Source organism: Sturnira hondurensis, unplaced genomic scaffold (assembly GCF_014824575.4).
Source record: "Sturnira hondurensis isolate 20B ecotype Veracruz unplaced genomic scaffold, ASM1482457v3 Scaffold0001547, whole genome shotgun sequence".
NCBI classification, from domain to species: Eukaryota; Metazoa; Chordata; class Mammalia; order Chiroptera; family Phyllostomidae; genus Sturnira; species Sturnira hondurensis.
In genome coordinates this window covers 320,603-345,105 of record NW_028074178.1, presented here as the reverse complement: position 1 = coordinate 345,105, position 24,503 = coordinate 320,603, and the positions used below count along the sequence as shown (strand labels likewise).

Genomic DNA, 24,503 nt, shown 5'->3' with positions numbered 1-24,503 from the left:
CATCACACTGTGTAATACCCCACACTGCACGGTGCATCACACTGTATAACACCCCACACTGCACCGTGCATCACACTGTGTAATACCCAACACTGCACAGTGCCCCACACTGCATAACACCCCACACTGCACCGTGCATCACACTGTATAATACCCCATACTGCGTGGTGCATCACACTGTATAATACCCCACACTGTGCTGCGCCCCACACTGTATAGTGTACCGCAGTGCACAGTGCACCACACTGCACGCTGCCACACACTGCGCGGTGCATCACACTGTATAACACCCCACACTGCACAGTGCATCACACTGTGTAATACCCAACACTGCACAGTGCCCCACACTGTAAAATACCCCACACTGCACCGTGCATCACAATGTATAATACCCCATATTGCGTGGTGCATCACACTGTATAATACCCCACACTGTATAATACCCCACACTGCGCGGTGCATCACACTGTGTAACACCCCACACTGCACAGTGCATCACACTGTGTAATACCCAACACTGCACAGTGCCCCACACTGTAAAACACCCCACACTGCACCGTGCATCACACTGTATAATACCCCATACTGCGTGGTGCATCACACTGTATAATACCCCACACTGTATAATACCCCACACTGCACCGTGCATCACACTGTATAATACCCCACACTGCACCTTGCATCACACTGTATACACCCCACACTGCACCTTACATCACACTGTATAACACCCCACACTGCACCTTGCATCACACTGTGTAATTCCCCACACTATATAACACACCACACAGCACGGTGCATCACACTGTATAATACCCCACACTGTATAATACCCCACACTGTATAATACCCCACACTGCACGGTGCATCACCCTGTATAATATACCCCACACTGCACCATGCATCACACTGTATAATACCCCACACTGCACAGTGCCCCACACTGTAAAACACCCCACACTGCACCGTGCATCACAATGTATAATACCCCATACTGCGTGGTGCATCACACTGTATAATACCCCACACTGTATAATACCCCACACTGCACCGTGCATCACACTGTATAATACCCCACACTGCACCTTGCATCACACTGTATACACCCCACACTGCACCTTACATCACACTGTATAACACCCCACACTGCACCTTGCATCACACTGTGTAATTCCCCACACTATATAACACACCACACAGCACGGTGCATCACACTGTATAATACCCCACACTGTATAATACCCCACACTGTATAATACCCCACACTGCACGGTGCATCACCCTGTATAATATACCCCACACTGCACCATGCATCACACTGTATAATACCCCACACTGCACCTTGCATCACACTGTATAATACCCCACACTGCACGGTGCCCCACACTGCTCAGCTCTAGACTGTGGCCCCCATGAGAGTGGGAGCCATGCCTGCATGTTGCTGTATTTCTGGCTGCAGTTGGTGCTCATTCAGTGTGTGCCTACAAATGAGTGAATGAGTGGACACAATACACTGGGAAGATTGTACATAGATTGATGCTGATCACTGACAGCATCAGTGCTTCCTGTGAAGAGAACTGAGGCACATGGACTAACGTAGAGGGCAGTGGGGTCATGCTTTGAAGAGATAAGTTGCCAAGGATTTATTGCAGGGGACAGAAAGGAGCAGAAATAAAAGGGGTGGCCCGTCTCCCTCCAGGGTGTACTTTCCGGCTGGTGTCCCTGATTCACAGCACTGGACAGTTGGCACCTTTCACTTTTACTGAGAGACCAAGCTGCTGCCACCACAGTAGGTGTATTCAAATTTATAATCAAGCCTGTGGACACCTCTTTCAAACAAGTAGAGGTCAGAGTGTCTGCTTCAGTTTGCTGATGAACAAATAAAATTGATAAACTTGTGTGAATCAATATAATCTGCACAGCGATTCGGTTTTGTGTAGTAAAAAATAATACTGTGAGTATTCTGAGACCCGGTGATGGTCCACTTAGGCACACAGCATTGGGATAAGGTGTTCTTCATGTCCAAGGAGGCATGTGGGTGATCATCGTGGTGTTTTTAAACTGGCAGAAACATACCAACCAGCTAAATGTCTATTAATGGGAGATCAGGTATTTTTGACCCATTCATTAACTCTCTATAGGAGTTAAATGAATCTGGTGAATTAGATTAGTATTTTCTCTCAAAAGCGTAATGTTTACTGATAAAAGTGAACTTTGGAACACTTTTTAAAAAAATTAAAAACACATTACACAGTATTATGTAGTGTTCATTGATGCAAATGCATAGCATGTAAAAGTTAAAACGCTGCACGAATAAAACCAACTGCAGTTTGGTCAGTCACGAGAGCAAGATCCAGGGTCTCAGGTGTATAATCTCACGTGAGTTTTCCTAACACAAAGTGCTGAATGGTAACAGCCGGCAGTTCTAGTTGGAGGTCACAGGAGTGTTGTCTTGTGCTTTGATGGATGGTGCTACATTGTATGTTTTATGCATTCAGAGGATCTCCTTCGGGTCTATATATTTTTGAAAGGAAAAATTTAGGATTAAAAACATGAGATACTTTTCTTTATTGGTACACTTCACGTGAATTATTTCAGTCCTTTGCCACAAAAAGCGCACAGGTGGAGAAGTGCCCTCTGATGTACACAAGTACAAAGTACATTTTATAACTGAGTTTACTTTGTTCTGTGCATTTCACGCCAGGATTTTAATCCCCTGTGGGAAAATACTCAGTAAATTCAGTGTCCTGTAGGACCTTGTGTACCCTCGTGAGTTAAGATAAATCGTGACTTAAAATCTAGAGTAGCCTGCTTCTTCTAAAGGTGGCTTGGCCGTGGTGCATCTCGGTTCAGGGCAACCAGCACTTACAGAAGCCGTTGCGCCAGGTGGCACTGGGCTTGAGGGCAACCAGGAGACAGCGAGCCACCGAGCCACTGGGAGGGGAAGCAGGAAGGGACTCCTTTAGATCTCTCGGGGTGTTGGAACAGCTGGGCAGTGACCAACTGAATAAACATCCACTGCCAGATAACTTTCACAGAGTGGTCAATTTATTGCCTACCAGCTCTGCCTCGAGCCTCCACTTCCCCACCTGCCCTGTGGTCCTGGAGCCGGCCCTCTGAAGCATTTCTCCCCTGCAGTGAGCAGGACGCCCCCGGTGTCAGCAGAAGGCAGGGGAAGGGCATTGCTGGGCGGCAGGGCTTCTCTTCCAGGTCCCGTGTCTTTCTCACGGCAGGTGCCTTGCAGCGCCCAGTGTTTCTGCAGTGCCTGGGGTCAGTCGTACCTGTCACCTTCCCTTTTGGTCAGCTTCCCCCAGCACCCCCATCAGGTGGTGTCCCGACAGATTCCTGCCAGATGGTATACCCTTCTTGGCCGGCTTTCTCCAGCACCTTTTCATAGGGCTTCACAGTGAGTTCCAGGGCCAGCACCTCCGTATGAGTGGAGTCCAGAGCTCATCAGAGGGAGCCTTGCCAGCTCGTCCCACTGCCAAGCCCTTTCCAGTGTTGTCTGCTTCCAGCACCTTCTGTCCTCTATTCTCCGCCTTCACCCTGTGTTACTCTAGTCGCTGTGGGTCATTCTGTCATGTTCCAGCCACTTTCCCACATGACTTCCTCCGTTTTAATTTCTGCGTGGTGTCCCCTGATTGGCCCCTGATGGAGACTGGAGGCAGACTGTATTTTCTCTGGGATGCTCAAGTCAATAAGAGTGACTGTAATATTTAGAAGTTCTCTCAGCATCTCTTCAGCTTGTTCTCCGTCTTCTAGTGAGCCCTGAATTTAGCCCTCCGAATGGGCTATTGGGTCTGCAGAGATGATCATCTCTGGCCCTTACCATGAGTCGTGTTGTACTGGAGAAGCCGTGTGCGTGATTGGACCAGTGAAGCAGGCGTTTCCAATTCCAAGCGTTTGTCGTTTCACCCTCATACTTCAGTCTGCTTCACTGAGCCTCTCAGTGCTCAGCAGAGGCTTTCTGTGTCACAGAAACCACGTGGACTTTATTCCCAGGGGGACCTAGGTTCTAATCCTGGCTCCACGGTGACACAGAACAGTTGTAAGCAGTACCAGCGTTTGCCCGTTGCTCCAGACAGGACCCTGAGGGTCATCTCTGATTGCCTCTCACCACCCTCCCACCCAGTGTCTTAGCCAACCCAGGTTTCCTCCTCCCAGGTAGGTCTTGAAACATACCTGCATTTCCCTGCCTTACACGCCACAAACCCCCTGTCTTTTCTGGGCTCTGCGATGGCCTCCTGACTAAGCTCTTTACTTCTACTCTTGCCTCCCATCAACCTGCTCTCAGCAGAAAAGGAGGAATGACCTTTAACATGGAAGTTAAAGTTAGACCACTCGGCCCTAACCCCCTCGATGCTGCCCTTCACATGGGACTCTGCTCTGTCCCGTGCCAGCTCCCTGGGGCCTCTGACTCCCCTCGGCTTCGCTCTCCCAGCCATTCCATCATCTGACTCAACTCCAGAGCAGCTGGCCGCCTTTTAATTATTTTTAAAAATGAGCTTTATTATGCCTTACTAAATTATGTTTTAAAGGCTAAGATTAATTTACCTCTAAGAATTCCCTGTGGCAGACATGTGGTAGTTAATAAGGCGTTTGTTCACCCCCCCAAGGCACTTTGCTCCTTTGTTGTGCTTTCTCCCACACGGTTGTAACTCTGGACCTGAAGATGGCCTGGTACAAATTTTCCAAGTCTTGCTCTTAGCATAAATCCAGTAATTCTTTTTCCATCTTTTTTCTAGAAATATTACCCCTAATTTTTCTCCCCTTCTTTCTGCTCAAACCCTTTGGATAGCAACCCCCTTTTTCCCCCTAAGCAGGAAGAAGAATTAGCTTATTATTGTTTGTGCTGACTTGGAAAAAGAGCATAGTCAAGTTCTAAGATTATCATGTGAAACTCTTACATTAGTTAGCAGTGAAAATTTGTGATTATTTTTTAGTTTCTAATTATTTCATAGTAAGACCGAATTGCTGAATTACTTAAGCTAGTATTACTGTTTGCATTTAGTGACCATTGTTTAGCTGAGAGAATAGACGTGTTACTGGAAACACTCAGTAAATCATGTCAGAATATTTCTATGAAGACTTCAAAGGTGCTAGGAGAGGTAGACGATGATCAGATTAGGTGTTTTTCTGTCTCTACAAAATAAGAAATCTGTCACTTTTTTGTGTAACAAACAATCTAATTTTGGTAAATTTGCATTTTTGATGTATGCAACAATAAATCCCTCATTTGAAATGTGCCTTGCATATAAGTTCCGAGATCTGTTAACACTAATCCATAAAGTAAAAGGAAGGGAGAAAGGATTCTTATACCAAAGAAATAGGAAAAGGAGGGAAATCTGTCCCAAATCTGTGTTCTTCTGTCGTGTAATTTATTTACATCAACAAAGTGATTTAAAAAAAAAACAATAATAAAGCTTTGTTTTTGCCAAGTGAACCAGCCGCCAGTGTTGCCCTTTACTTCTATTCCAACTCTTGGCGGTTCTAGGCGTCTCTTTCTTTTTGCTTATTCGTAGAAATTCACCACATCTCATTGTTCTGTCCCGGCCACTTTACCCGTGTTCGTACACTATGAAGCGAACTGAGCTAATGGGAGCTGTCACTTTTCAGGCTCACTGTCTAAAGTGACATCAGAGTGATGGAGAGTTCTCGTCTGACGTAGGAGATGGTACGAGCTGCCCAGCAGACCCCAGAAGAGGGTCAAGAGGACCTGACTTTGGCTGTTGTGACCGGTGGCAATAACTTGGTAACAGGGTCTCGAATGAGCAGCACACCCAAACAGAGAGGGAGTGGGGTCATGCTGGAAGGTTAACCAGAGTATTACCGACATCCAACACATGTGCTCATTGTATGTGAGGCCTTTCTGGTGATTCTGAATCTAAAATGGAGGAGAGCATGGTGGTTTTGTGTCCAATCTGGGGTAGACATGAAGGTAGTTATCTAAGACGTAAGTTCGTTTGCTAATTCACCTGACTTTGGTAGCTCGGTAGATACAGTGTCTGGGTGATAGTCCTGCTTTTAAATGGGAAGTTTAGAGAACAGCGATGAGCAAGATGACATTGCAGCTGCATATTGTAACTCTAGACAGACTGTTGAGGTGTAAGTGGCCCTCCAGTTAGGGCCCTGGTTCTTGACTGGGGGTGATTTTGCCCAGGAGGGGACATGTGGCATTGTCTGTGGATATTTTTGGTGGTTGCAACGCAGGGGTGCTCTGGGCATCTAGTGGGCCAGGCCAAGGATGCCGCCAAACATCTGACAGTGTACGGGGCAGCCCCACACCACAAAGGCCTGAACTGTGAATAGGGCCAAGGTTCAGCAACCCTGTGTGATGGCAACACCAACACAGGTCTGTTATGTTTTCTTATTCCTCATAGACTGAATGTGCGTGTGTGCCACCTTGTCCCTGAAGTGTGGCAGATTTAGTAAAAATGTAATGGTGAGAATGCCCTCAGCCCCGATCATCTGACAACTCACATTTGGACAGATGTGCATGGGCTAGCTTCACGGACAAGCCTGCGTGTCTGCGTGCAGCTTAGCTAGTTGCAGTTTGTACACACTGTGAGCTTTACTCAGCTTTTAGAATTTTTCCTTGCTGCTTTCGGATAAGCAGACAGCTTGAAGTTTGGCTCTTTTTAAGATTTTTTAGCAGTGAGGCATTTGGGGTCACTCAGTGTTAGAGAGGTACCGCTTGTAGACTTCATAAATGGCATCAAGAATAAGTAACTGTCTTACTTTCTCTCTGTAGAGCAAAGCTAGGGAGGAGGACAGAGGACAATGGAATTTATACAGCAACATTCATCTAAAGGTCACACAGATGTCACTCACATGGCATCAGCCAGGTCACTGGGACCGGGACAGCACTGTGTGTGCAGATGCGTGACATCAACACCACTTACTTTTATTTGGAATAAGAATAATTCTGTACTCATCCCACTCACTGGGTGTGGGGGGTGGGGTATCACAAACAATGTGAGCTTCTTTATAATTGCACCTGAATAGAGCAGCAATACACGCTTTCATCTGAAACTCGGAGTTCTCCAGGCAGCAGGCAGCATGGTGGACCCTCTGTGAGCAAAGTTCTTGCCATGTCTCTCAGAGGGCCTGTGTTTCCCTGCAAGGTCTTCTGTGAAAGTTCGTCCACCTGACATCAAGCCTTGACAGGGGCAGCCTGCCAGTCTGTCCGTTAGCCATGTCCATGAACTAACTGCTTTGGCTCATAATCAAGGCTTTCCTGATGATATGGTATAAAATAATAGGCAAATCGTCTACAAAAACATATCCAGCTCTTCCTAAAGGCTCGGTGTGGCACAGGTGGGAGAAAGATGGTCTTTGGAGAAGACACTCCAAGGCTGGTGCCTGGCTGTGGCACGGCTGTGGGGACGCAAGCAGTGCTCTGGTCTCCCGGCTCCGCCTTCCTGTGTGGCCTTCATCTCTGGGTCAGGGTGATAGGTCCCAGACCCAGGCTTCCACGGGCAGGTTGCAGGGCAGTGGAAAAAGGACTCTGGAAAGTCTCATTATCTGTGGTTGGGCCACATCTCTGTCTGTGCATCAGTCACTCTGGGCAGGGCACCGTCATGGCCTGGATGGAGCCATTTGGGTGCAGATTCAATGCCATTTGTAGGCTGGGATGCAAGAGTGGGGTTCGCTGAAAGAAAATTAGTTGTGCATAAAAATAGGTCTTTGTTCCAACCCCGTCCTCTTCTGCAGAAGCACCACCGTAACCAGTTTTTCTGCTTAAATTTTATGAGTAAAAATCAATCCCACTATCATTTTATATATAGATGATAGTACCTTATGAGTTTTTTTTTCATTTTTACCAGTGATCAGTATATTTACTTGATAAACCAGTGTTACTCCTATCCATTTGAGGAGCTACTGCAAGGAAGATTTGACCGAGTTGCTTCAAATTTTAAGTAACTATATATCTTATAAGAGATAAGATGAACATAATATGTGAGTTGGTCTTGTTTATAGTTCCATAATAGGGCTGGAATATATTTTATCAATATTCAATTGGTGCCCATTTAAGTTTGCTGCTGGTTTTTTATAGCGTTTCTGCATCAAAGGGCATGCACATTTAAGTTTATATATGTAGCTGCCAAGCTGACCCTCCATGTTGTAGCCTCATCAATAACATGTTATAAAATTTGTTTCCACATGTTCCCCAGGCTCTGAAAAATTTTGTGAATTTGGTAAAATATATTTGATAATCTTCATTTTGCATTAGAATTGGCACTCCTGGGATTACCTCAAAGTCATAGGACTACTAAGTACTTGATCTGGACTAACAGAACGTAACCGGAAGGGAGATGGCAGGGGACAGTGGGGACAGGGGCTGAAGGGTCTCCAGGAACAACTGTAATGGACACATGCACCAAACAAGAAGGTGCATAAAAGGGGGCGTAGGGATGCCTGGGGTGGGGTGGAGATGTAGGAGGAAAAGATAACTGTTCTTGAACAGATAACTGTACTTGAACAGCAATACATTTAAAAAAAACAGGAAAAAAATCTTCCATACCTGGTGTTCTTTCAGTTAACTGAAACTGAAAAATATATCTTTAATTTTACTTTTTCTTATACCTTAATGCTTGGAACTAAGTTAATGGTCTACTCTGCAGAAAGTCAGATGATATTTGTCCAGCTTTTTCTGTGGGAATTAATAAAATAGCCAGTCAACCACTGTCGTGATTGAAACTCTTCATTGTGTAGATGACATGGACTTAACATTATTCCAGGCCCCAAAAAACCTGTTAGCTTAGAGATTTGAACCCATTTTCGTGTTCAGCTGTTTACCCACCCGATGCATAGTAAATGGTCTCTCAACCATTGAAATTATAGTATATGACAGATCTCTGCCAAGATTTTGCTGAATAAGCCAAGCAAGTTTTTACATTAAAAGATAACTCCTGCAGTAACTTCTGCTCATTAAAGCTTGGAACAAGTTAAATGATGATGGAGTGAGCATATTTTTGAGACTGATAAGATTTACCAAAAATATCTTATTAAAGAGTGTCTTCTACTTATGGTTCTTTTAGTTGGGCACTTTCATTAACAGTGATATTTTGTTCTTCATCTTTGAGAATGAGATCAGTGAATTTATGCCGACATTGTTTATGATATGCTTGAAGATTTTTATTTTTCAAATGCAGCTTTATTTAAGTATGTATGTGGAAAATATTTTGAGTTAGAACACTTTTTTAATAAAATTTTAAACGTGTCAGAACACATGACTTTTAATCAAGTTTTATTAAAAAATTGTTTTACGGGCAGACTGGAACTTGCTCCTTTTAGGCAGGTTGCAATTCAACATCTAGGTAGAGAGAGGGTCTCATGATGGTTACTTTGGTTCTCTTCAAATTTAAAACAGGAATAAGTGTGGGCAAATTTACTTTCTGACTTAGTTATCTCTCTTTTTATCAACTCTTCTAAACTATCAATTTAAATCTAGGAATAAGAAATAACAGGCACTGGGAAAAGGTTTTGGATGGTAAAAGTAACCCTGGTGTCAGCTGAACCAGATTTATTAATGAGCAGTTTTCCAGAGTCAGCCACTGAGATTCCTCTCTCCTCCCCTCCTCCTGCCGCTGCGTTTTGCTGCTTCTGTTCCAGCCCTGGTTAGAGTCTATGGTGCGTGAAGCATGTGTTTGCTCATGGCTCTTTCTTCTGCTGTAACGTGAGCCTGGAGAACTAGATCTGTTTGTTTTTCATCTTTCTATTCAAGATAAGGCGTGGCACATAATTGGTATAAATGTTGAATTCAACCGATCTTGGCAAAATAATATATTGTGAAAAATTGACAAGTTATTCTATTTCATAATCTTGGCCACTAAAAGCTATTTCTTAGATTTTCATATTGCTTCAGTGAATCACTTTTTACATAAAAGGATCCCATGTACTTGTTAATTTTGGTTACAGAGAATTGTTTTGTACAGTCTGGGGGTAATTATTAATAGTTTACCATCTGTTTCTAAGCCATATTTTGTACGTGAGATGATCTCTCCATTTTCGGTTTTGATGATTTTGAACTTTCAGGTTTTGTTATTGTTTAAAAAGTGCAGAATGTTCTAATCTTATGCAGTTGATTTTGTGGCTTAGATTTGGGGTGCCTTTCCTTACAAGGAACTGAGTATTATGGGTAACTGGCAAGATGAGATGTCCATCTTAGACATCAGGCTTTGCCTTTCCAGCAGTACAAGGCTTTGTAGACTATATTTTTGTTTTAATCCTCAACTGAGGATATGTTTATTGATTTCAGAGACAGAGAAAGAGAGAGAAAAAGAAATCGAGAAACATTGATTGGTTCCCTCCCACACATGCCCCAGCTGGGAATTGAACCCACAACCTAGGTATGCCCTCTGACCAGGAATCGAACCTGCAACCTTTTGGTGTATGAGACAACCCTCCACTCAACTGAGCCACGCAGGCAGGGCTAGGCTGTATTTTAATTCTAACAAAAATGGAGGAAGAGGACTCATACTTATTTTTGTTTTCCTTTTTACCTCCCTTTATATGCTGTTAGCCTCCCCTTTATATAATATGATCATCCAAATTTCTCTTATGTGCATTCAGAACCACATCAGAGTACTGTAACTTTTTATTTGTTTTCAATTACAGTTGACATTCAGTATTATTTTGTGTTAGTTTCAGGTATACATCATGGTGGTTTGACAGTCATATACTTTATATTACTTTAAAATTTCCATACCTTCCTGGCCCCGTGCATAATATTGCTGACTGTATTCACTGTGCTGAACTTTACATCCCTGTGACTGTTTTGTAACTGCCAGTCTGTGCTTCTGACCCCTTCACCCTGCCCCCCAGCGCCCTCCACCCCTCTGGTGGCCATGTGTTGGGACTCTTGTTTATTAAGTGCTTACTGTGCTCCAGTATTATGAGGAGCACTGTGTATATTTATTAAGTCATTAATTGCCTAATAATCTGTGTCAGAGTTGATGTAATCCTCACTTATGAATGAAAAAGCTGAAGCACACAGGGAATGTCTGTTTTGGCCACTTGACCTCTGTTTTGTTTCTGATACAGATCAAAGAATTTGCATGTAGAGTAGTGGAAAATACAGTGGGACTTTTATTTCTGCCAAAATGGTCAATTAGAATCCTTTACAATAGCCTACCTGTTAATTAAATACCTGGAAATTTAGAGGTCAGTGTTGTAAACTCTCTTTTAAATGTATAGTGAAACTTGCCAAAAGGTAAGGAGATTTCCTCAGTGCTGTAGAATGAAGAAGCAGCTTATTTTTTTTGCTACAAGGTGTGTTTTATTTTTATTAATTAATCAAATAATTTTCTACAATTTCCCAGGGCAAACCGGAAAATTTGGCAGTTTGAATGGGGAAGGGTCCCCTCAGAGACCCACGGCCGATGGCATGGGTGTGGAATGTCTGCGTTCACAGTTTAGGAGAATAGAGTGATGCAGTTACTCTGGTCTTACGAGCCGGGTGGGATCAGGAGGCAAGGCTCTGGGGTGTTGGGGCGAAAACTTAGAACCTCAGACAGCTCTGAACGCTCTCTCATCAGCCAGAACGAAAGCGAAGGTTTGATCTTAAGCCCCTAGGTAAATAAAGGGCATTATAGAAAGGATGGGAGAGGGAAGTGAGGCTGAGAAACAGGCATTTCTAGGAAAATTAGAAATTAGAGAAACAACAACAACAAATTCAGCAGCCTGTAGATTACGAAAATTTCAAGGACATCAGCAGGACTTACAGCAGTAGCTAGTACCTGATACCAATATCAATATCTAGTACCAACTCAGTGACATCACACGCCAGAGTGGCGGCAGGGAGGACGCCCTGGGAAGCTGCTGAGGGGCAGCCTGTCCTGCTTTTGAACATCTTAGTCCTTGGCAGGTTTCAACCAGTCTTGTACCTCCTCCACACTTTCTACAGCGTTCGCACATCGTATGGATTATTAGTTACGTAATATTTTCAAATAAACTTATAGTGCTGCACTTATGATTTATCTTTAAAAGAAACCTTGTATGTCACCATAAAATCTAGAAACCCATGATACCAGCCCTAAATGGAACGTACCTTAAACATTGAGAAAGGGGGACAGAGTTATGACTATTACTGAGTGTGAGGTCTACCTTGTGTCCTGGGGAAGGAAACACAGACTCCCAGGGATGCTGAGGACAGTGCTTTCCTGCTAAGAGGAAAAGAAGAGGGGGCAGGAAGGACAGGCACCAGGTACACTGGCTGTGAACCTGCGTCTTTGCCACGTGCGAGCACCTGGGCACCAGCAGCCACACTAGCTGAGTGTGCAGGGTCTGAGCAGGGAAGTGCGACTCTGAGTTTAATGTTTTTAAAAACGACTCTGTTTTTTAACGTTTAACCTTTGGAAGCTGTTGCTCTCAGCGTCCTGTATTCATGTGCTGTTTGTTTTCTTCTCTTTTTCCCCATGTGAAGCTCTTTTAAGAGCCTGTGCTGACGGAGGTGCCAACCGCTTGTACGATGTCATGGATGGAGAGAGGGAAAGGTAAGCTGTCTCCCAGCCAGGTCTGTGACACCTGGGCTTCTGCTCCGCACTTGGCTCTGCTCCCTCCCAGTGAGTGGTGGCTGTTCCTCTTCCTTCAGAGTCCCAGGGAGCCAGTGAGGGGCGGGTGCTTTGCCATGGTGTGTGAATGCTTTGAATGGTGTCTGTTAGTAAAACTAGGCCAATCATATTCTTATTTTTTTTAAAAAAGCTATTCTATTACTTCCAAATCTCAGTGAGTAGCATTATCAAAGATATTTGTGAAGCTTTCAGACATTAACTACCATAAAACTTCCTGTGGCAATTGGAGCTGTGATGCAATTTAAATGGATGGAACTGGTCTCCTGCACACACAGCACGAGTTCTGTTGTAGAAGATGCGAGATTTTTATATTTAGTGTCAAGCAAAGCTCAGTACAATTTCCTCGTAGCAACTTCTGAGTTATACACACACGTATATTTCAGAAGATGAATAATTTATTTCTTAATGATTTGTTATGTGCTCTGTCTGGCTTTCCTGATCTTCAAGTGGTGAGCTATTTTTAGAAAAAAAAAAAAAGGATACATCAAGGAAAGCAAAATTTAAACCTAGCTCATTGGCAACATGTTTATAGGCGAACCTCTTGGCAAACACAAGAATTTATAGTCTATATAAGTAAGCTAGCTATGAAATTTAGTTTTACTTCTATCATATGTTATTAAGTGTTTCAAGTTTAAGAAATTATCTCCATGCTGCAAAAAATAAAATTAAAATATTATGATGCAATGTAACATAAGTGTGAATTAAATATGTGTATTTTGAAATGATGTAAAATACATCTTGATGGCATCAGATTTTTTTTAAAGATTTTATTTATTTATCTTTAGAGGAGAAGGAGAGAGGGAGAGAGACATCAGTGTATGGTTGCCTTTCACGCATCCCCTGCTGGGAGTTGGCCTGCAGGGAACTGGCCTGCAACCCAGGCATGTGCCCTGACTGGGAATTGAACCGCGATCCTCTGGTTCGCAGGCCTGTGCTCAATCCACTGAGCTACGCCAGTCAGGGCTTGATGGCATCAGATTTTTTTAACATTGGGTTTCTGAAGCTGGAGATGCTTTCTGAAAGCAGCGGGCTGCTTATAGGGGGACAGCCTGGGTCCTCGAACCTGGGTGTGCTAATGTCCAGGGACGGTGCGCTTTGCCAAAGAATGTAGCCCTGGTAGCCGCCTAGGAAACGATTTGAATTCGTGGTGTTTTGTGCTTCTTTAGTTTTTAACTGAATGGATTCCTCTGAGTGTATTCAGTAAGACCTGACATGGACAGTGTGTGAGAAAATACTCAAGTACATGTTGTAAAACATACCAATGCCAGTTAATTCAGGGCCCAGCCTAATGCCCATGAGGAGGTGACGGACTGGGTGGTGTTCGTTCCAGGCTGGAGCTTGCTTGCTGGCAGGCCGTCTGGACTGAACACTGTTTCTCTGATGGTGGGTGTAGCTCATGGACATAATTTTATAAACCAGGGCTGTGGAGGGATGTGACACAGTGCTTCTCCCCTGCTCCTTGATCATAAGGACGTCTTGCATGCTGGCGAAAAAGAATCTCTCTGGGCTGCTTACTTTCATTGGGTTGGGCTGGACGTGAGTGAGAGGGAGAACACACAGCACTGATTCACACGGAAAGGCAAACCAGATGGCTGGGTCGGGGGAGTGAGCACCGCTCGTTTTGCCGAATTTCAGAATAATCATTTCTGCTGTGTCTTAACACATTTACAAGTAATCTTATGGAAGTCTTCTCAGAAGATTTATCTAATAACCGTTTGCTCATACGTAAAGATGTTCGGTAAGAAAGTACACGCCCAGTTGATTTTCTGGTTGTAATAATGTGGTTGCCGTGATGCCCTCTCTGGCACTTAAGGATGTGGCTGTCCTGAGTAAGGGTCCAGTTTCTGAGTCTCTGACAGGGAGTTGAGTGAAGCTAACCACCCCATGTGGGAATTAAACCTTTGCAATAAATCTTATTAAATCCAGACCCTCATTTGAGAAACTAATTGGATACAGGTGACTAAACATGCTTCCTATGAATTGTATTTTTTTAACAGAAGGGCTTCACGATGAAAAAGGAAGACAATATTCATGAGTTTCAAAAAGCCAAGTATAATTTGTGGACTCCTGCTTTGTTGGTTCTTACTGGCTTATTTGTTGTGTCTGCATCTGCAGTGCAGTACTCGTGGTTGTGCACATCAGTGTTGTGAAAATCAGCTCCAGCGGAAGACAAAGCGAGGTGCTCACACATGTGCAATGGAAGGAGGGCCGACGCGGGCAGTAATAGGGGCGGTAACAGGGACGAGCCGAGGCAACAGCCAGTGCCGGCCGAGGTCCGGTTCCGCTGCTGCCCGCAACCCTCTGCCCTGCCAGTCGTCAGCGTGTGTCTCTGTTTCAGCCCTGGAAACAGCCTCTCTCTCTTCATCGTTTTGGGGTTTTTTTTGCGTTAAGAAGTCCTAAATGTTGCTTTCTTATTGTGAAAACAACGCTATGGTGATTTGAGTATGTTAGTGAGTTGGGAGGAACAAGAAGAAAAGAAAAATCACCTGTTATTTCTAACTAAGTAACAAAGACTTGCGCTGAGCGTCCCTGTTGGTTCTGTCCTGGGGANGAAACAGCCTCTCTCTCTTCATCGGTTTTTTTTTTTTTGCGTTAAGAAGTCCTAAATGTTGCTTTCTTATTGTGAAAACAACGCTATGGTGATTTGAGTATGTTAGTGAGTTGGGAGGAACAAGAAGAAAAGAAAAATCACCTGTTATTTCTAACTAAGTAACAAAGACTTGCGCTGAGCGTCCCTGTTGGTTCTGTCCTGGGGACAGACAAAAGCACAATGAGTTTTTCTTGTGAGAGGGGATATAGTCTCCCTTAGGCCTGGAAAGTACCTGGGAATATTGCGATATTTGATGGCAGTCATTTTGTTTTCTCTTCCCGTAAGGTTTTGAGTGACTTTGATTAACAACCCTCATATTTTGGATGAACAGATGGTCTCTGCTCTGAGAGCTGGTAGGTCCTGGTTTGGGTGTGTGTTCGGTCCTTACGTCAAACTGAGGCAGAGTGAGGACCACTCAGGAGAACAGAACGGATATCGCAGTGACAAGCGGACCCTAGTGTCGGCTGTGGATGTGGCACGAAAGAGGAAGAAATTTCAGGAAGATTCAGTCTTGGAGTGTATCCTAGGATTTGTAATGGACTGCTTTCCTAACCCCAGTTGTCCCAGTGGGGCGGTCAGGTGGGGGATCAGATGGACTGGTCAGTACCCCCAGGTCTCACACTCACATGCTGGTGATTCAGAGGTCCTGGGGCGTCCTCCCAACATCCACCTCCCAGTTCTCCCAAGTCGGTGAAACCCACGGCTGGTCGAACTGGGATGGTAAGCATGGCCTGGCCCCAGTTGTCAGAACAATCACAAGCTGTGGAGATGGGGAAAAATATACGAGAGAAGCAGGGTGAGATTCTCTAAGGAAATTTTATGGACCAGATTTTTTTTCTTGCTCATCACCAATGGGCATTGGAGGTTCGTTTTGTTTTTCCAGTGATGATTTTACTGATGCTCATTTAGTTCAGGAAAGTGTAAATTGTCCACATCAAAGAATGGTGAAAGATTATTACTTGCCTGTGCCTTGTAAATAGCAATGATTCTGGGAGGGTTAAGCCCCTCCCCCTGCAGCCGCCACTGCTCCCCAACCCGGCCCCTCCTCCTGTCCCTGCCCTGGGAACAGGGGCTCAGGGAAAGGACCGATTCTGCTCCTGTGACTCGCCAGCCAGGGCCTGAATGCGGTCACCTGTGGCACTGCTACCCACCTCTCCCATCACAGGGAAGGCCGAGGGCAAGCAAACAGAGAAGTGTACAACATATGATGTTGTACGGGTCAGTGAACTGTCTCCAGGGCCGGCACTCTAATGCCGCTGGTCCTGAGATCCGCACACAGAAGATCGGCAGCAGCACCAGCCCCCTCCTGCTCCTTCCACCGCCCTCTCCCCTGACACCGCTAATGTTAGAGTAGTTTTGCCTGTTTTTGGACTTTTTAAAATAGGATCATAACATGTTGAATTTTGAGCACATGGGCCTTTTTGGGGGGAGGAGGGTATAGAATCTGTATTTCTCTGAACCTGAAAAAGGGTCAAGAAAGACTGATGTGGGCTCTCACAGGAGAGTCAGGGCCACACCAGTGACGGTGATGGGTGGAGGAGGTGCGGGACTCAAGGGTTAGAGAGTAGGAGTTGTTCAGAAGCAAAGCAGACTCACCAGACCAAGGGCACGGCCAAGCAGTTTGGCCATATGGGAGAAGTTGTTTATATTGATCATTCTTTTTTTAAAAAAAATAATGCCTTTAAAGATAGGTAAACATTTGTAAACCACAGTATATTAGAAAGTTAAGGTAAACCAAAATTTTTTTTAAAAAAATTAAAAAGAGGCCCTGGCTGGTGTAGCTCAGTGGATTGAGCATGGGCCTGCGAACCAAAGGATCACGGTTCGATTCCCAGTCAGGGCACATGCCTGGGTTGCAGGCCAGTTCCCAGCAGGGGACACATGAGAAGCAACCGTACATTGATACTTCTCTCCCTCTCTCTTTCCCTTCTCTTCTAAAGATAAATCAAAAATAAAATTATTTTTTTAAAAAAGACAACTGTGGTATGAGACAGGGTCTCTTTAGAGTAATGGAGTAGCAGAAGTAAGAATGTAGCATTTAACTTGTCTTTCATTCATTCATCCACTGAATACTTTCTGTAGTTAAACACTTTGATAGCACATAAAATATACACTCCCTGCTCTCAAGAAACTTACAATGTAATAATAATAAACAGGAAATTAGTCTTGAGTATGCTATAGAGCACATGAGGAGGAGATTCTAGTTCAGCATGACAGGCCCTATGCCACAGAGGGGCACAGAGGGTGGGCAGTTAATCCAGAACTAAGATAGCTCATCCTTCATGTCCTGGGTGAAATCTAAACTTACTACCTTGAGAATCAGGGCCAGCTCTCACTCGTGCTTCAGCCCTGCCCCGTTTCTTCTCTGCCTTCTCCTTGACCCCTTCTTGCTGCCTGGTCTGGGCCAGTCTTGGGCTGACCTTCAGTTATATGTGTCAGCACTGCCCACCGTCCATCCCTGTCGGCTGCCACCTCTGCTCAGTCAGTGTGCATAGGTCCCACGCCGCACGGGCCCTCCAGTGGTTCACACAGCACGTGCTGGCTTTTCTCGCACAACCCTCTCCATGAAACCACGCCCAGCTGAAATATGGCCTGCCCCGCAGCCTGACGGGACAGGACATTACTTCCACTGTGATAATGCCTGCAAATTACAGTGTCAGGCTCCTGTTACCTTGATTTAGATCTGCGAGGACTTACACCCTTTACTGGGTGATAAATTTGTAGTGGTCTCTAGTCCCTTAACTTTGCATAACCCTTTACAATTATTTACTTTCTCATTTTGTCTTGTGATTTACCTATGTGTGGATGTTTCTGATCTCCGCATGGTGAACTCCTTCGAGGCAGGGATCATAATTAACTTTCCTTACATTCCTCATAATATCTAGTACACTAATGAGCATCCACAAGTTTATTGAATTGGTGATTTGTTTCATCACTACCTTAGCAGAAATGTCACAAAGACTAAGCTGCTTTTTCAGCCAGGGATTTCTAAGCTGTAATATCGCTGTTGGAAGTATCTTGATGGAGAGAAGAAAATTTAGATAATCTTATATCTCATTAGTATGTATAAACCACGGCATTGTACATCTAAAAAGATTACACGTGTGTTGTCTGAAGTCACGTCTAGGATAAGTTCCACTTTATTTGCAGAAAGTCGCTGCATTCTCATTTCTGTCGGAACGAGCCTCTTACCACGAAACTAAGATCCTTGTCTTTGAATTCACTGGTATTGGGGGATCAACATGGATCTCAGTACTGAATATGAAACTTTTCTTTTTAGTTGTGATTTTGTGGGACGGAGACTCTCACTCACCCCATCAGCCTAATAGTCTAATGCACTGGTGTGAATTTTGGTGTCCTTAGAGGGCACGAATTTGAAATGGGGGTGAGCATTGTTTTTAGGTCCGTTTTCTTAGTGTGATTGATGAACAAAACCTCTGAAATGTGATGTCCTGCAGAAGATTACCTTTATATAAACATCGTTCTAGGTTAGCCCAGAATTTCAGGAGGTGCCTTTCTGTTCAGTGTAAAGCTGAGCCCCCGGCAGAATTCCCCCGGATGCACACAGATGAGCACCCGTTCAACATGCAGTCCTGGGGCGGGGTGAGGAGAGGAGAGCCCGCGGTGCTCAGACGGAGAGCAGGGTTCGTTCTTGCTTTCACCTTCCTCTCCGCTCATTTCCTCCTGGTTACAGTGGCACACTTTCCAGCGTTACGTGTTCTTCCAACTTCCTCACTAGTAAATTGATACCACTTTTCAGAGTGATCGAGTGGGAAGAGAGGATGCCTGTTGTAACTCTAATTCTAAAATTGGAGTGCCTCCCACACCAATTTCAAAATATAATTTAAATAACTGAATAGGGCGGGAGGCTGGCTGTTAAAAATTAGTTTTGAAAGACTTTATCAATAGAATTACAGCAGGCACCTGCAACGAGAGTCTGATATACCCTTGAAGAAATCAGTGGCTTGTCCCTCAGTCTGCCTATGAGTAACAGTTTTGCTCTCTGTCCATGTCACTGCAGGCGGCTGTAGCCTCCCCAGTACCGCCCCCCGCTGCCCCAGATTGGGAGTCGGGTGGTGAGAGGGTGTGCAGGACTCGTTAGTTAGGTCTGGGCTCAGAATCTGGCTCTGCGACGTGATCGCTGTGAGACGCCTGGCACGCAGCCTCACTTCCCAGTGAGGTTTCTTCGTTGCTGATGTTTCAAGGGAAGGCCACTCCCTCCTGAGGTAGTCAGAGAGGTCTCCATGAGGAAACCCATTCCTTGGGCTGGTTACACAAGATCTGGAGAAGCTGGAGGACAGAGGGTGGCCTTCAGAGCTGCAGTTTGGTGAGTGATGGGGGAGCTGAATCTGCCCATGATGCGGTTTCAGGCAGTAGCTGCAAGTCGCCTTGTCACAGCTGATATTCCGCTTGCGGTAATTGTGCAACTTCTCAGAAAGTAGTCGGCACTTTGCATATTGTGCTTGGACTGAAGAAATGTAGTGTTTGGCTTCTCTGGTTATTTTGGGATTTTAATCAGCTTGCTCAGGTGTAATTTCATACGATGGAATGCATCCATTTTAAGCCTGCAGTCCAGTTAGTTTCAAAGTGCTATACCATTGTATGCACCACCACAGTCAAGGTTAAAACATACCCATCACCCAAAGGGTTCCTTCCTGTCCCTTGGTAGTCAGTCCCCACCGGCTCCGACAGCCTTCTCAAATGTCCTGTACATAGAGTCCCACAGTGTGTGGTGTGCCCCGTCTGACTTTTTCACTTACCGAATGACTGCCGTTGAGATTCGTCCGCGGCATCGTAGCGGTGTTTTCGTCCCTGTCCAGTGCTGAGGAGTGGTCATTCATGGTACACTGCAGTTCTGCTTGTTTACTCAGTGCGGCTGGTGGATGATTCTTAAGAATTATCCTTTTAGTTGGAATCTGTTATTTTTTCAAGTATGTGTTTGGTGGGGAGTGTTAGTTCTTTTAGTGAGAACCAAAAACAAAAATCAAAATTGTCAATTGAGCCCTGAGGTTGTATAAATAGTAGCAGTGCTTCCTATATAAAGCCTTGATTTGCTGTATTTTAATGAAAATTTTGCAAAAGCCTGCTCGATAGCGTGAGGTTTTTATGGGATAAGGTAATAACCATAACACTGTCATGGAATAAGTCAACATTAGGTATCCACCTGTATATTGTGATCTTGATGAACTCCAATACTTGTGATGGTTGATTTCGGTCTGCCTGCGACTGTAGTTTTCTTAGTGATTTAGATATATTTTAACTAATGTTCAGGCACTTAATGGCATAGTCAAAAACGTCCTTTCAGTACACTTTACCGTATGCGGGGCGGGCAAAGGGGTTCACTGACCCACTGTGATAGTCTTTTGAGTTAATGAAGCTGTTGTAATAATCAAAACCTGTGTGTCTTCCTTCATAAGAAAAACTGTAAAACCACTTTTGCTCGCCTCATATAGGAAGGAAACAAGTATGCTTGTCACTTAAGGAAAACCAGAAGTCTTGGGTTCAGCTTGTTTTTTTTATAAGCCTTAGGCAACATTTACTCCCTGGCTTTGGCCAGTTTCTATTAAAAGGTGTTTATGAAATCAAATTACTGCAGTCTGTAAGCAAGCTCACATGATTGGATCTTTAAATCAAAATGATGGAAGGTAAAAATGATTAGCACATTTAAAAGAAAATTTATACTAAGGTCTTGGTATTAAAGAACCCTACACGACAAACTCTGAGGACATGTTTATCTTGAATTATTGATTGGGTTAGTCTAGTGATATATTTCAGTCTGTCGGTTACCAGATGCTGTAAATCAGAGATCTCAAAGCTGCCCTCGCGGAGCTCTGCATCCCTTTGGCGTCTTGGGGTGGTGTGTATGCGTGGATGCTGTGTTTGTCAGATCCTGCATGGAGCCGAAATAAATTCGCAGTGTGAGGTCACTTTTAGCCCCTGCAGAAAGTCAGTCTACAGCTACATTTAATCAGAGGCGTCGCTCTTTACAGCTACCCTAAGGCATAAAGCTCCTTTGTGACAAAACCCCTTTCCTTTCCTGACTGTGGATGGGGTCTTCAGAAGTAAATGACCTTCAGAAGATTTTTAAGAGAAGCCTGAGTCATCTGTCAAAAGTTTTGAGTAACACCTGGCTTCTTTAATTTTATTTTTTTAAAAATTGAATTGCTTTAGCACTTGTTAATATGCTTTAAGATGCATGTTTTTCACTGCATTTTTTACTTAAGTTCAATATATGATTAGATTGCTGTGTTAAAAAATAAATATTGAGAGCAATAACTCTATACCATGTATGTGTATATGTATGAATATATATTTGTGTACATATGTGTATATATATGCATACCCCATATATATGTGTATATATAATTGTCTGATTTCCATATGCATTTAAGTGAATGCAAATCCATGCATGCCTCCACCCACGCACACACCTAGATCCTCCTGCATGGCTTTCTTGTTGTCACACTTTGGATTTGTGTGATTGGACCGAGTAAGCAGAATAACTCCAACAGCAAGAGGGAGTATGATTTGTTGACACATCATTATAGGACCTGAAATGTGAGTTGATGATGACATCGTACCTGAGCTGGTGATGGCCTTCCTATTGTTAGGGCACAGAAGAGGGACAGTGGGAATTCAGTTTAAACAAGTTTGTACATTTTGTGGGAAATAGCCAGGCGGCAGTTATACCAAGAAGAGCTCTGAACGATCACATGCAGTCCTGGGCCGGAGGTCAGAGAGCCGTTGGAGATTATGGTTCTGGAAGACTTCATTTCTGCCCTGTAGGCAGGAACATGCTGACTTATCTCAGAAAGGGTATTTAAAATACAACAGCAAACATGTCACTACCCAAGAGAATCCTCGTGTGTGTACATATGGTGTATGTGTATGTATTATCTATGCAGGTGTATATATATATCACATCTTACGTGCTTGACTCTGGGCATTATATATCTTAAGTAGAAGACAGCCAGAGAAAGCCAGAGGAAGGGAACTTGAATGTTGACAAGAGGGCATTAGTCTTTAACGGTAAGGCACCAGAATAAAAAAAAATCATTAGTGTTAAAAATGTTGACTTACTTTCTAAACTATGATTTAGAATTCCAATGAGCACTTAAGATTTCTACCCTGGTAGTTTCTATAAACGTAGGTGGGGAGAGCCAAATGCAAATACAGATACAAACAAAACCCAGAAATGCCCATGGACACCCACGGACAGCATCACTCTGGCCGCCAGTGCCGGCCTCCTGCCCGAGGGAAGTGCAGTGCCGTTCACTAATCTCCTTCAGCCTTCTGCTGCACAGGCCCCTTCCCAGCTCAATACTGACCGGGATGCGGACTGCCCCAGTTAGGGGTTCTTTTATTCCTCACTTGCTTCATGACAGTGACAGGGAGCTAAACAGTTTTCTGCATGCACATCAGTGATAAAAAAATACCTCTGTGCAGTCTGAGAAACTTAACACTCTGCCCAGATGTTTAAAGAGTATAGTGTGTGCTTCCTTAGTTTCATTAAAAGCCTGTCAATCAAACATTCTGTGTATCTCCCCTGACTTCATATTACCATATTTTTTCTAAGTAAACTCTTTTAAATCCCACTTTTATGATTCATGATTTGGGGGGGAGGGTATTTATTTTTTTAGATATGTTTTGCTTTTTAAAAAATTGTTACTGTCAATGAAATCTGGCCAAGCTCTGTTCTTGAACCTGAATCTTTGTGACCCTTGAGTAAGATAATACATTTTTTTTATTTGTAATAATGTAAAAATGTTTCATTAGTTTAAATACACAGCTTTGCTTTGAAAATACAATGATACAACATTTTACAAGATTTCCTTGATTTGTCTTAAGATAAAATTTCTTCAGAGTTAGTTCTATTATTAAAAAATTAAGATGAGTTTATACACAGAAAATCTTTTCTGGTTTGAGGCACAGTGCTTAAAAAGGGAGCTGAAGCTCAGGAGCTTAGGACACCTTGTTCTGTGTGCAGCTCTCATGTTTTCTGCTTCGCGCAAAACTCACTCACTTAGAATTAGGGGCCTCTACTGAGCATTCGGTTTTGTCCTGCCAGGCTGTCCATTAGTGGGTTATTAGTGACTGGAGAGCAGGTCTGTGTGTCAGGAACCAGAAACACACCTTCCTGCCACTGTCATATTGTGCCAGTCAGTGACAAGAATATGTTCACGTGATAGTGTGGCCTTACGAGTCCTAGTAGCAGCTAGAGGGCATTTGCAGTGAGTCCCTTCCAAGTGGCGTTCATTCTCTGGAGTGGAAAAAAGGGTTCAAGTCAAACGCTGCACTGATGCCTCTGATGTCGCTAACAGGGTGGATCCAAGTTGGAGTCTGGGTGGCAAAGGCCACCCAAACCAGAGGTGTGTGGGACATGTCACATCGCGCAGTCCAAACCACGCTGTCCTCAGTGGTTCTGTTGTAAGTGAAACAGTGTTGAAGTGATTTGTGATGCAATCATGATTACAAACACAAAAAGAAATTCAGTGAACTGAATCTGTATTCTTCAGTATTTACCTTTTAAAAAATAATTATATATTCCTTGGGGTGTGGCAGGGAACAGGATGCCGGAGTTCACTGAACTTCTGTAGAGATAGATAATGTCACACATAATTAAACTAGAAATTACATTACTGGTGACCAAGGAGGACAGTCGAGGCGGAGGAGAGGCAGCATGCTTTGTCATAGAGCAGGAGCAATTGAAGTGAGGGGACGCTTCACTGAGAGAATGACTTTTCTGAGTTAAGTCCTGTGCCAGGGAAAGAAGCAGACCGCTCAGCTGTCCAGAGGCAGGGCCTTCCAGGCCTGAGACGGGTACCAGTTCGCTCTTGCCGAGTAACAAACCATCCGATGCCTAGTGGCTCTAAAGAGCAGTGTTTTACTGGAGTTTGCAGTTCTGAGGGACAGCTAGGCAGATCCTGTGGGCTCACTGGTGTCAGTCGTGTGGGTCAGGTAGACTCTTGATGATGACGTCAGCTGGTGGACAGGACTTGCTGTCACACGGGCAAGTTGGCTGCCTGTAAGGTAAGCTGAGCCACCTGACTTTTCTCTCTCATCCTGAGCCTTTCAGTCTCGGCCTCAGGCTTGCCCACCACTGTTCTCATGGCAACCGGGGAGGGTCCCAGGAGAACAGAGAGGGGCTGCAGCTGTGTGGAGGCCTCATGTACACCTGCCACGCCATCGTCATTGCTTCTGATTCTGTGGATTAGAGCAAGTCTCGAGGTGAACACAGATTCAAGTTGGGGCAATAGACTTGTATTAGCACCTCTTGTTGGAAGCATCTGGAAGGTCACAGTGTAAAGGAATACGGATGGAAAGGGGAAACTAATTAT

The 24,503-nt window shown here is 44.2% G+C and overlaps 1 protein-coding gene across 3 annotated transcripts in view; it reads left to right on the top strand.

Annotated features, from left to right (window-relative positions):
• TPK1 (thiamin pyrophosphokinase 1) overlaps positions 1–24,503 on the top strand; it is a 255,230-nt gene that overhangs the window by 77,945 nt on the left and 152,782 nt on the right. For all 3 annotated transcript variants that reach the window (XM_037030295.1, XM_037030294.1, XM_037030299.1), the window contains one exon: positions 12,428–12,497. In XM_037030295.1, the coding sequence (XP_036886190.1) occupies positions 12,428–12,497 (70 nt within the window). The remainder of the gene's footprint in view (positions 1–12,427; positions 12,498–24,503) is intronic.